The sequence below is a fragment of the Cryptotermes secundus genome, unplaced genomic scaffold (assembly GCF_002891405.2).
Source record: "Cryptotermes secundus unplaced genomic scaffold, Csec_1.0 scaffold83, whole genome shotgun sequence".
Classification (NCBI taxonomy): domain Eukaryota; kingdom Metazoa; phylum Arthropoda; class Insecta; order Blattodea; family Kalotermitidae; genus Cryptotermes; species Cryptotermes secundus.
The window spans coordinates 603,608-617,519 of record NW_019719357.1 but is presented as its reverse complement, the minus strand read 5'-3'; the positions used below and the strand labels follow the sequence as shown (position 1 = coordinate 617,519).

Genomic DNA, 13,912 nt, shown 5'->3' with positions numbered 1-13,912 from the left:
AATTATTTTTGTCACTAACAGTCGCTCAGTTAGCTAAGGAATTTCTTTTTATCAGACCCGAAATTTTAATATCGTGTTCACCACACGTTTCCTCACCTAAATTAATCACATCCACACCCTCCCTCCTTATTTTTTAAATAAATTTATTATCCTCCCCCATTTACGCCCAGATCCTCTAAGTTATCTATTTCCTTTAGGTTTTCCAAATAAAAATTTGTGTGTGTTTATGATGTCTCCTATACAAATTTTAATCTGGTCACCCTAGTAATATTTCATGAAGAGTAGAAAGGGTAAAGTTGTCCCTGTAATTACGTAGTTAAGCACTACACCTTTAAGACGTATGGGGGGAGTATGGGGTAGATGAAACAGTCTCAAATCCGAGCAGAACATGTAACGTATTTAATATAACCGGCCCAAACGACGTACATGAACTCTTACTTGGCGGAAACTTGAAACATTCACAAACTAGTAACGACAGAATAAGCTTAAAATGTTCAAATGTTTTATTAGAAATACCAGAGACCGAATCGACTAAAGTAGTCCACGGCTTGTAGAATATATGATCAGCAGGACTTGTTTATTAAAGAAATGTGTACCTTATGTGATAAAATCATTTTTGGAATTAGTGAGTTAATAAGAGAAGGTTTATTTTCATTTGCATTAAAAAGAATCCGTATTTAATTTAATTTATAAAAAAAAAGACGAAAGAACATAAACAATTATCACTCTGTTACTCCTGTCCCAACTCTTTCAAAGATATTGGATAATGACCAGTGACACTGTAGTAGTAGTTTCCGTAAAGTAAGTAAGTAAAGCTATCCCTCTAACAGGCCGTGGAGCCCCATAGGGTTGTGAGACGTCGAGGCTCCTAAATTTTCTCCAGACAATCGGCTCACAGATGGCGGTAAGGTTGTCAGCTTTACGCGCCGGTCGCCCTTTACCCTCAAGAACATTCCTGGTACTCATTTCTGTTAGAGGCTGAGTCGACCCCAGGGTCATAGTGCGGCTGGAAGGATTAGGTTAATTGAAAAAAATCCAATGACCTCATCGGAAATAGAACCGCGACCTTCCGGCTTGTAGCATAGTGCCTCAACCAACTACGCTAACGCGTGTCCTATCTGTTTAAAGTAGTCAGTTTTATTTCTGTTCACGTATTCGTGAGATATTTATGTTAAAATTTGTAAAAATAACTTTAAAAAAATACTCCTACACCTTTGGCAGAATTTTGTCAGCGCTTAATTATCACACTATGAAAACATATTAGGGAATGGAGGCATAGCTCCACGCTTTCTTAACCTCGTCAGCATATGGATTTCAAAAATTGTAACGCTCTAGACTCGCGCTCGGATGTACTCTGTTCGAATCTCAGCTGGGGAATAAGATAAGATTCTTCGTGGTCTTCCTCAGTCCTTCCAGGCTAACGCGGGGGCAGTATGTGGATTAGGCCACTTCCTTCCGTGTACTTTCTAATTCAATATTCATCCACCCTAACATTCGAAGTTGTCTAACTGCTGGCAGCGTCATAAAGTAGCCCATACGAAATTACCTCGGCATTAGATGCAAGTGAAAGGTCAGGTTCCAGCTCTGGCCGCTTTACCTCAGAGCAGATCTAAACGCTGTGGAGGGGAAAACAATCTGTGTTCCTACGGGGACTCGAACCCTGATTTCCCGATCGCCTAGCCTGTAATGTAGTCACTGTACTGACTGAGCTACACCGACTCCTTTCCTTCACATATGTTTGAATTTATGTTAAGGTTGCGGTGAAACGTTGTGTAATAGGCTGACTTCCCCAAACGTTTTCCTTGTGTGAAATGAATGCCTTGTTGCGTTATCAGGACGTAAAGACCGTGGAAAACACGGGTATGAATGATGTAAAACGTGGCTAAATCAAGAAATCAGTATCACTGTAAGCATATTTGGCTATATTTCCTTCGTTCCGAAAAACCGTTCTTGAAATGGGTCTGAGAGCCGGGATAGCTCAGTCGAAAAAGCGACTGGCTACAGGATGGGCGGCAGGGGTTTGATTCCGGCAGGGGCAAGGATTTTTTCTTTTCCATAACGTCCAAACCGGCTCTGGGGTCCACCCAAACCCCCTACCCAGTGTGTACCGGAGTTCTTTCCACAGGGGTAAAGTGACAGGAGCTTGAAGCTGACCACTCACCTCCAACTAGTGCCGAGGTAGAGAAAATGATCTCTACAGCCACTCCCCCACACACCTTCATGGCGTAGTGTTTAATTAAGCACAGGGAGAGCTTTAGCTTTTTACCTTTTACACGTATTCAAAGGTGGTTTAAGAGTTTGCGGGGGGGTAGGTCAGTGTTCAGTGAGGGGCCCCAGTGCACTGGAAAACGTGATGGAGTCTGGGTGGATGTTAGCGGCTTAATATTTATTAGAACTAATAAAGACATTGAGCGGACAGCATAATTTGTTTCTTTATTACACCTAAAATCCGTAAGAGCCCTGCATAGTCTCATTCTATACAAGTTTCGGCCCCGCTCCCTGGGGGGCCCTATGCCTTGGCTTACGTCTCTTAATCCTTATCTCCCCCTGAGCATAATACGTCACGATAAACACCTTTGGAGCGGTTATGTCGTAACATTCCTTGCAAATTCTACGGAAAATGTCTTGTTACATCAGCTTTCGCGGTGTTAACTTCCCCTATGTACTCATGTACTCCATTCCAGTCTTGCGTGTTACCAAATGATCCTTGGATACCGACGTTTAACGTCATCTCCCACGAATACCACGCACAAATATTTAATCGTAAATATTAACTATGATATATGAATCGGAAATCTGAAAAGCATACAACCTTTTATAGAATTTTACGAATTAAATTTTGTCACAAAATAAATATATACACGTTTCGTTGCAGATAAAGTTCCGCTTTCTGTGTGAGAACTAAACGCACAGATGTACATGCAGTAGACACATATCTCGCTAGAGAGCAGCACCGGTAAGAAAAATAACACGAAATGGCCGTCTCAACAGGGCAAGTCGTTTTATACGTGTCTTCCCTGTATACAGCAATTACACCTAACCTTTCTTTTGTCAAGGCGGATGTTGATGAAGGAGTTGTTTAGAATGGGGTGACGAATTGTTTATAATCTGGAGAATGACGGGTCAGGACTGTAATAATACCAATACATAACTCTCAAACGTTGACATTAATATCAGTAACACGTGATTTTATGTGGACACAGGTATTACTGGTAAAGTATATGAAAGCTGTAACCTATAGTACCTCTCCTCTCTAGTTTAATGTTTCTAGAAGCGCGGCAGCGTAGTTGGTTGAGGCACTACGCTACAAGCCGGAAGGTACGGGTTCCATTCCCGATGAGGTCATTGGATTTTTTTTTTCAATTGACCTAATCCTTCCAGCCGCACTATGGCCCTGGGGTCGACTCAGCCTCTAACAGAAATGAGTACCAGGAATCTTCCTGGGGGTAAAGGGCGGCCGGCACGTAAGGCTGACAGTCTTACCACCATCTATGAGCCGTTTGTCTAGAAAATGTGGGAGCCTCGACGTCTCACAGCCCTATGGGCCTCTACAGTCTGTTACAGGGATTACTTTACTTTACTTTTGAAGCTAAAACACTTAAATGTTTGCGCAAAAGTTGCAGCCTAACATTAATGCATTCTATACCAGAAATGTATGGATTATTATAGACGAATGTAAGAGAGTAAACTTGAATAGAAATGGATAATACGGTGACCAGTTCTTGTCTGATAAATACAAAGTTACTTTTCACGACGTATAAGCCACTAAGGAAGATTAATTGAAGATCGAAACGCGTGTATCTCAATACAAATGTAAACTGCGACATTTATTCGATGTGATAAAGGCATTGTGGAAAAAATAAACCATTTTATTATGTATATAACTGCAAGACTTAACAACTTTGATTTGTAAAAAATTATGATTACGAAATCCAAAAGAAGTTAAAATGGAATGGTCTAATTCATGACAAATTTGGCAGAATATTCTAATGAAGGTTATGGCTTAAAAACAGCTGTTTTGATAATTGTTATTATTATTGTATAATTGGAGCTATACAGTATGAAAACGGAGTCGGGATAGCTCAGTCAGTATAGTGACTGGCTACGAGCTGGACGACCGAGCGGTCAGAGTTCGAGTCCCGGTAGGGTCAAAAATGTATCTTCTCCACGTCGTCCAAAACGGCTCTGGGGTCCACCCAACCTCCTATCCAATGGGTATCGGGGGCGCTGTCCTCGGGGGTAAAGCGGCCGGGACGAGCTGACCACTCACCTCCAGCTACTGCCGAAGACAAGAAAATGTGGACCTATACATCCACTCCCCCATACGTCTTCATGGCGTAGTGCCTAATTAGTTAAGCGCAGGGACGGCTTTTTACTTTTACAAAATATGCAATAAATTCAGAGCGAAGAGTACTATCTACTGGGAGGTAATATCATGTAGTCTGAGAGAACATCACCGAAGATTCGGCGGAAGGTTCTGCCTCCTTTTTCAGGGTCGAACTGTGAGCTTGGCAAGAAATCAGACGGCAAGCAGAGTTCTTGCTGGTTTCTTACTTTGCTTGCTTTTTTAACCCTAATATGGAGACAATAATTTCTTCTGAGACGTCGGTGAACTTATACCAGACTACACGGCATTACATCCAAGAAGCAAGATTTCATAGCCTCCACTGTGAGAACCTCAAATTCGACGCGGAAAGATCATGTATATAAAGCTATCCCTGTAACAGGCCGTGAAGGCCCATAGGGTTGTGAGACGTCGAGGCTCCCCACATTTTCTCTAGACAGTCGGCTCACAGATGGCGGTGAGGTCGCCCTTTACCCCCAGGAAGGTTCCTGGTACTCATTTCTGTTATAGGCTGAGTCGACCCCAGGGCCATAGTGCGGCTGGAAGGATTAGGTAAATTGAAAGAATCCAATGACCTCATCGGGAATCGAATCCGAGACCCGCCGGCTTGTAGGATACTGCCCCAACCAACTACGCTTCCTCATGACCCCAAAATAATGTATAAGTGCGATAAAAATTAATGCACCATAGAAGTTTTAGAACTGACTTCATAATTTCCAGTATTTTAATATTTATTTATCAAAGGCTACAGTGTTTTAGAGTTAACAATATTTTTATTTAAGATTCCATCTCCACGTAACGTGTCTCGAGTTTCTGATTACGCAGTTAAGATAAGCTGACGGTTGAGACCTGGTGCTTCCCTCCCTACGAATCTTGGATGACGGACAAAGTCCAGAAATTCAGCAGTCCTAACTGTAACAGTGTTCTGCGCAAAGTGTTTGTGAGTCTTGCAAATATTTAGCGAAGCCTTGGAACTGAAATATCATCTTTAGCTTTGCGCTTGCGTGTTTTCATTTCGTGATCTGTTTGAGCTATTCGTATTAGGTTCAATTGCTTATGTTGCGTCAGAATCAGTCCAAATTATGAACTGCAAAAAAGGCGGGGACTGAAGTGGCCCTAAAGTATTTAAGACGCCATATTGTGCTCGAAGATTACCTTGAAGAATCTCAGAATTGTTGGATTTGAAGTCCTCACAACGGTGATTATGAAGAATTCTATCTTTTGGAATATAATTACTTTCAACTGACTACACGGCATCATATCCCAGAAGATAGAACTCCTCTCAGAATAGTTGGTATCCAAGTCAAGATTTGAAACAAACGAATTGGTGTAGTGATACAGCGATAGCTCAGTCAGCATAGTGACGGCCTGGATGACCCTGTGATCGATTCACGGCAATACAAGATTATTTTTTGGTCTCCACAGCCTCCTATCCAATGGGTACTGGGGGATTTCTCCTTGGGAAGTAAAAGAGGCTGGGGCGTGAAACTGACCACTTACCTCCATCTAGTGCCCAGGTCAAGAAACGTGGAGCTAAGCCTCCACTCCCCCTATGTCTTCATGGAACAGTGCTTAACTAATTATGCACAAACAGTCATTCATCAATGGCTCTAGAGCCCTTTGCTGGGCCTTGACCTCTTTTTCAGTTTCGTAATCCTGTACACATCGGTAGGGCTCCTTGGACGGGGGATCAGCCCTTTGCAAAGCCTATACCTACACATAGGACAGTACAAGCACATAATAAACGCTCAGAATGACTGGGTTTTTGGAATTTGTCAATCATTTGGTATTCCAGAAATTAAAAAACACGACGTTTCGGAAACTTGATCTCTTTCCGTTCTCAGGTTTCTAGAATATCGGACGATGGGCCAAGTTAAAAAAAACAGTGATTCTAAGCGTTATACACCGTCGTCAGAACCCTTTAGAACACGCAGAATATACGCACAAACAGACATCCGGGCAGCGTCCGAACGGGCGAAGACAGTTCATACCTAAGACCGCGCCGCCATTGTTATTGGGTAAGAACGGGGACAACTTTACCTTTTAGTAGCAGCATTTTGCAGGTACCAGATTCATATCTCGGTTGCCCACATTGAAGTTTTCTAGCGGCATTCCCAAGTCTCTCCATACAATTTCCAGAAAAAAAGAGATATAACACAAATCGGCGCTTTTCAAATCATTACTGATCATTTACGATCATACTTCAATGGCATTCGACGCAATGTAATCTCTATTGTTGAAACAGGGGCATAACGTAACCGTTCGACGCCATATAATCTCTAATACTGAAACAGGGGCATAAAGTAGCCAAAAATTAATCGCTGTTCATGAAGTAAACTTGCTCCTGTGCGCCACGCTATGGATCAGTGCGGGGGAGTCGTGATGTTCAGCCATGCGTTCTTAACTTCGTCACTAGATGGAAATGAGTGGTCAGCCTCTTGTCTCCCGGGGAAGAGCCCACGGCACCCTTTGAATATGAGGCTGGGTGGGCCCCAGAACAGGTCTGGGCGCGATGGATAAGAACCAGATCCCCTAAGAACTAGCTTTGTGACTGTGGGGGTTTTCGCTGTAGAATTACGCCAACAGAAAAAGGTTCATTATTTAGAAATTATCATTAAAAAGGGTATAAATCGTAAGTCATACACCAACCACGGCATCGTGACTAATAACACGATACGAAATCATATTGCTCGGTGCCGAGCTGCTAATCTTTAAAAGTCCGTTGGTCTCACCTCCTTCAACATTAAGAAACTCTGGATTTTGTCTGCACAGTGAATTTATATGTTTCTTGCTGTTATCACGGTAAACAATGATTATTTGTAAAGGACACGCAATGTGGTTTTTCTGAGGTAGCAAATTGGATTTTTAATATTATTTAGTTTTGTGTGTGAAGTCTTTTTTATTCTCTCTCCTCTGTCTTTACGCAAATGCAACCGATCACAGTTTCTGCGCGGTCTAAGGCTCTCTCGAAAGCTTGGATCGTGAGTTCGAATCCCACTCAAGGCATGGATATCTGTGTGTGCGTTTATTCTGTATTTGTGTTATCCTGTGTGTAGGTAGCGGCCTTGCGATGGGCTGATCACTCATCCAAGGAGTCCTACCGACTGTATAAAAAAAATTACGAAACTGAAGAAGAGGCCAGGGCCCAACAAAGGGCTGTAGAGTCATTGTTGAATGAAATTACGCAAACGCTGAGATGGTTCACAAGTTCCAAATTCTGTTGCGTGCTTCTCATGCAGCCCTACCGATTTACGAGTATAAAATTGTACCTGTATCAGGGTTTGGAAATGTAATTGAGCGCTACTGTCTGGACATTGCAACTGTTTCAAGACCAGCACATAATCAATACCGTACTCAGTTTAAACTTTAAACGATGTGGCTTGTTACACGACCAGGTTTAGCCTATTTAAACTCACGGGGAACTAATTCACCAGTCTGAGCGTTACATATATGTCGAACAATATTCTCTTCTTTCATATGTCGCCGTATCTTCTGGTATATGTTTATGGACAATTAGGAGAAAAGTGTTTTTCCTGTTTTCAGAATCTTCCAGCTTCCATTTCTTACCCTTCGACCCTGAAGATAGAAAGAGTTCCTCCGTTATATCAATAAACTTATAGTAGAATACACGGCGTCACATCTCCACGAGGTACACAGTACTTGCCGTGAGAATCACGGATGTTACACAAGTGTCGTTTGGGTTTCAAAGTCCAGTTACATCAGAAAGCAGTAACTTTGCATAAGCGTTGGTGTGTCTCTTGTTCTGGGAAGCGCTGCATGGCCAATGGGTAGTGTTGCTATGTAAAAGTTATTATCTCTCTTGTATGGAAGTTATCGAGGGTCTCAGCATAGCTCATTAGCCTGGGTGTTTAAAGAAAGAGTTTATTTGAAGTTAGGTAATATTGTAGACAGGACCATAGAATTTTGATTTGATGGTTAATCATGAAATGCGCAATTAGTAAAAGTGATCTTGGGGCCTCCACAGCGAAGGATTTTTATTTCGATAAATTTATGCCTCTTATTACGTCAGAGAACAAGTTGACTCAAGATTATTCTCCTATTATTGAGGTGACACTTTTAAAGCTTTAACCTTACTCAGGCTTTCGTGCCTTTCCTCAGTACCTCCCCATCCTTTCCACTTCATAATTATTCTAAAATTCGATTCTGTGCAGTCTGTAGAAATGAGAGTGTCATTACGTAAACATTTCTCTGGGATACATCATGCAAACCGTTGAAAGTCAACTGACGTTTCGGAGGAATATAACGTCTCTATCTTCAGTGTTAAAGGATAAGCCAAGCAAGAAACTAATATGAAGCAAACGGCAAGAAAAATCGTCTCTTACTTTTCTTGCTCTTTAACCCTGAAGATGGAAGGAAAATACTCATCCAGAAACGTCAGTTGACTTTTAGTGGTCCACACGGAGGTATGTCCAAAAAGGAATAACTTTTAAGAACCACCACTATAAGAATCTCAAATTTTACAGACACAGTCTGTTTAGAGGCTGTCTATTGTTGACAGACCTGCAAGTGACACATTTTAGCTACTCCGCCCCCCACAACTTAACTTTCGTTACAACTCGGTAAATATCACGACTGACACAGAAAAATACCATCACGTTATATTATTGGTTCACGCTTTACTGCTAAAGTCTCCGTTACACCGTTACAGTCATATTTATGTAATCAGTAATTATAAACGACTTACCTTACTCAAAATTAAGAGAATTCATAGCTACAGTTAAAACGTATTTATCCTGTAACTACACTGACTTCAAAATATTCTCTTTTCGCTTCACTTTCTGTACTGAAAACACGTCTGTCTTACCTTTCCGCTTTTATGCAATTCTTTATCATCACCCAAGTTTACTTTTCGCAACGGACGCGCCTTCATGCGTTTCTGCGGCTACTGTTGTCTGAGTACACTGCAGAAGCCCGAGCCTTAGCTGTGCTGTCCTCTCGGTCACTCCAGCGCTGTCTGAACAGTTGAAGGCACGGCGCGCACTGTCAACTTAACATACTAACCGTCACATAGGAAGGCAATTGTTAAAAGCATTCCATGAATATGCTTCCGTCTGGATTAATATTAAGCGCCTGTCTCTGTTCCAAGGTTAACATACTAAACAGAGATTACAATTTTTTTCGCTTCCAACGGACGCTGAATGATCAATAGCTAATGTCGCATGCTTTGGGGCTGTCCTGTATATTCAATGCTTTTTCTTTTTTTATTGCTAGTGGGGTGGGTCCCTTGTACTGCAGCCACTTTTGGTCTATTGTACCAGCCCCAGATGATAGGTGAGGGTGATTGCGGAGCAACTGGTGGAAGGAAGAGTGGCAGGGGGAAACGAAGTACTCGGAGAAAACCTGCCCCAGCGCCACTTTGTCCACCACAAATCCCACTTGACCAGACCGGACATCAAACCCGGGCCGCCGCGGTGGGAAGCCAGTGACTAACCGCTTGAGCTATGGCGCGGGCCTAATTAACCTTAAAGTAACTGGGGATTTTCGTGAATACGCGTGAAATTTTTACTTCTCACACAGGACTGTTTCATGCAGTCAGTTTCTTATTACATGAAATTGATGCTAAACATAACGTCAGATTTTATGCCATCTTGTTGAAATTTTTGGGGGGTAACCGTTGGTTGACGCACTATACTACAAGCCGGAACGTCGCGGGTTCGAATCCTGATAAGATCATTGGAATTTTTTTAATTGACTATGGCCCTGGGGTCCAGTCAGCCTCTAACAGAAATCAGTACCAGGAATCTTCATGAGGGTTAAGGGCGGCCGGTGCGTAAGACTGACAACCTCACCGCCATCTGTAAACCGACTGTCTAGAGAGAATGTGGGAGCCTCGACGTCTCACAAACCCACGGGCCTCCACGGCCTGTTACTGGGATACCTTTACCTTTTTATTTCGAAGTTATGGACATATGGGGGCTGTACGTTTTAATGATTGCCCAAATTCATCTGGCAAGTCTCCATATTCTTCTGTCCTTGCACGTATATATTCCTGTCACAATAAAGAACTGTTACTTAAGTTCGTTTACAAAGTTCCGCCCTCTCCCAACCCCTCTGCTTATATTCACCGAGTCTCGTCATCTGTGTCACTCAGGGGGTCATTAACTCATTCATCCGGTCGGCTGCCATTTCTCTCTCAATTTCTGAACCAATTGTCCATTTTACGAATCAGTTATATACTTGAAGAATTCTGTCTTCAAGGATATAAAGCTGTGTAGTCCGTTGAAGGTCAACAGAGGTTTCGGAGGAACATGTCGTTGTCACCTTCAGGTTCGAATAATAAGACAAGAAACTAGGTGTAAGATGGAAGCCACACACTCTTCCGAAAAGTTCAGTTGACTCTAACCGGACTACACGGAGTTATATCCGAGATGACAGAATTCTTCATGACCACCGGTGTGAGATCCTCAAACCCTACACGTTTTTATAGCTATTGATCGACATTATGTCCAATTTATTAGCTCGATTTACTACTTCTTGCACTAAACTATTAAGTAATGCACTATTCACTTGCTATAATAGCATTAGCTTCATAGTTCAGGGCCTTCCTTCATAAGACTGTTGTTCCTCAGATATTCAAGAAAAGTCTTTGTTGAACCCGTTGCCATGTTCACAAGAATTCAACACTGGCTCCGCTCCTTACTCAAATTCACAGTGTGGTTTTTGAGTTGCAACATCGTGTAGTATAAACACATTTTCTTGTTTTTATAATTTCTTTCTCGGGGACGATGAGGTGGGAAGGGCATCTAGCACGAATGGAGGAGACGAGTAATGCATATAGGATACTGGTGGGTAAGTCATAAGGAAAGAAACCAATGGGAAGACCAAGACGTAGGTGGGTGGACAATATTATAATGGATCTTAAAGAGATAGGATGGGATGGTATGGATGGGATTGGTCTGGCTTAGGATAGGGACCAGTAGAGAGATTTTGTGAACACGGTAATGAACCTTCGGGTTCCATAAAATACTGGGAAATTCTTGAGGAGCTGCAGAATTGGCGGCTTCTCAAGGAGGGCTCAGCTCCATGAGTAAGTAAGATTTCTTTCAGTTTTCCCCGCATGATACAATATACAATTGAAATGTAACCGTGAGATAACAATGAGTTGATTTGTATGGTGACAAACTCTGTGAGTTCGCCGTAAGGCCGTTGGGCGCGCCACTTCACAGTTTTGTGCGCAAGCTCGATAACAGATGGCGAAACTGCATTTGATTGTTTGGGATGTTAAGAGTAACGACTTCATATATTGTTGTAGGAGTATGGAACCCAGTACCTTGGCCATCCAGCCCATAGTCGTCGAGTTGTCACATCGACTGAGGCGTGAAGAAGTATTATTAGTTCCATCGCTTCAGTAGTGAAAAAAAAAGAAAGTAAACTGCAAGCCGCTAGCCAATACTCGCACACAGAACGTTTCATGACTCACGAACATGTTGGATTATACAGGGCGTTCAATCAAGGAGTTACTGCTGCAACTGTAACTGCGTACGTTTATCAGCGCTAATGACTCATTCTGCTATCAGCAGTTACAGCAGCAATCTGTGAGGAATGTTGGGCCGTGTCAGCGGTGTTGCGCAGGTTCCTCCTTAACTGAACGCACTGTATATCGCTATATACCGTACTGAATCATCTCAAGGACTTTCTGTCCTGTTTGCCAGTTCCATGATTCAACGCTCTAAAACATAAAAGCCTGTTGGATAGTGCTATCTTATGGAATGTGACACCGTGTAGTCTCGTGGAAGTAAACCGAAGTAAACAAGGTTGACCGGGTCCTATATTCCTCACAGATTGCTGCTGTAACTGTAAGGGCGCGCGTTTATCAGCGCTAATGACTCATTCTGCTATCGGCAGTTACAGCAGCAATCTGTGAGGAATGTTGGGTCGTGTCAGCGGTGTTGCGCAGTTTCCTCCTTAACTGAACGCACTGTATAATTCCAGTCGAGGATTAACGAGAACGTGAACGAACCGGATATTTGCGCACGAAAAGAGAAGGAGGGCATAATGTCAGGTGCGTGAAATCGCGTCCATTGTACACGTGTTCTTAGTTATCTCTTTATCACGCCCAAACTTCGTAAACAATCCTCAGTGTCTGTACCCAGGTCAGGTTACCGGAATTCCAGTGACGCTTTGCAGAATGACAACAACTGAAATGCGCAGTCTCTTGGTGCGCAACGGACAGACATGAGAACGTGATATGCTTACTACATACGCGATTGTCGTCATTAAGATGCATTATAAAACTATAATACGCGTGCAAAATGTGTGAGGTCCTCTTTACTTTGTCTCATCCTTTGTTTCTCTGTCGGTATTTCTCTACAGTTCTGTCTGTTATCCTTCTTGATTCTCATAGGGAAGAACATAGGGGAGGGAGTTTGAGAACAGGTAAAAAAAAAAGGTAAAGCTATACCTTTAACAGGCCATGGAGGCCCATAGGGTTGTGAGACGTCGAGGTTCCCACATTTTCAAGACAATCGGCTCAAAGATGGCGGTCAGGTTGTCAGCCCTACGCGCCGGTCGCCTTTTACCCCCAGGAAGATTCCTGGTACTCATTTCTGATAGAGGCTGAGTCGACCCCAGGGCCATAGTGCGGCTGGAGAGATTAGGTAAATTGAAAAATCCAATGACCTCATCGGGAATCGAACCGGCTTGTAGCATAGTACCGCAGCTAACTACGCTTCCCAGTAAGCTTCTAGAGCAGAAAAAGTAAAGCAAAGACGAATTTCTCCCTATGTAATTGACCATCACTGTATTCTTAACATTGACGCTAGACGGAGATGGGTGGTCAGCTTCACACCCCGGCCGCTATGGCTAAAAGAAAATTATTTCCCCTGCCCGTAGCCCGTCATTATACCTACATTTTCTCAAATGTGGCGTCATGTAGTCTGGTAGATCGTTAGACCTGCCCTGCAGTTGGAGGCGATCTGCAGACTGTACGGTGTAACATCCCGTGGAGACCTTGATCTTGAAACTCATTGCCGACAGAGCTGCAAACCGCGCACATAAACATGACGTATTTGCTTGCAAATTGTAAAGTCATCCTCTGATTTGTGTATAATATTCTCCTGAACCTTCATCTGCTAATGTTATTGCTTATTTTATGGTTGTTGTATTACGTGGAAAGTAATCCTCATCGGTAAAGCTGGCCCCGTAGCTAAACATCACGATAATAAGAAGGTCGTAAAACGAGATATTTCTCAACAGAAGGGAGGCTTCCCATTGGTGGAACTTCCATCTTTCTGTCTAGCTTTGTTCCTGATACTACCACTTGGAGCATAGGGCAACCATGAAACATTTGTTTCATTTCAGTTTCTTAATCTTGGACAGTAGGTAAGAGTCCTTGGACGAGGGATCAGCCCGTGACAAGGCCGCTTACGAACACAGAATAAACGCACACAATACAGACATCCATACCTTGAGTGGGATTCGAACCCACGATCCCAGCGAGCGAAGACAGTGCATGCCTTAGACCGCCCAGCTACCGTAACCGGCAGTGTATAAGAATAATATATAAGAATTCAGTTCGTACCTCACAGGAAACAGATCCGAACCCAC

The 13,912-nt window shown here is 42.8% G+C and overlaps 1 protein-coding gene across 3 annotated transcripts in view; it reads right to left on the bottom strand.

Moving 5' to 3' along the window:
* The window catches only part of LOC111864411 (globin), an 18,180-nt gene extending 8,823 nt beyond the window's left edge, over positions 1 to 9,357 (bottom strand). The window contains exon 1 of one of the 3 annotated variants that reach the window (XM_033751500.1): positions 9,171 to 9,357. In XM_033751500.1, the coding sequence (XP_033607391.1) occupies positions 9,171 to 9,199 (29 nt within the window). In that variant the 5' untranslated portion in view covers positions 9,200 to 9,357. Of the gene's footprint in view, positions 1 to 9,050; positions 9,144 to 9,170 lie in introns of those variants that run through there. The other 2 variants (XM_023851639.2, XM_023851649.2) reach the window with 2 other exon arrangements.
* Positions 9,358 to 13,912: the final 4,555 nt, after the last annotated feature.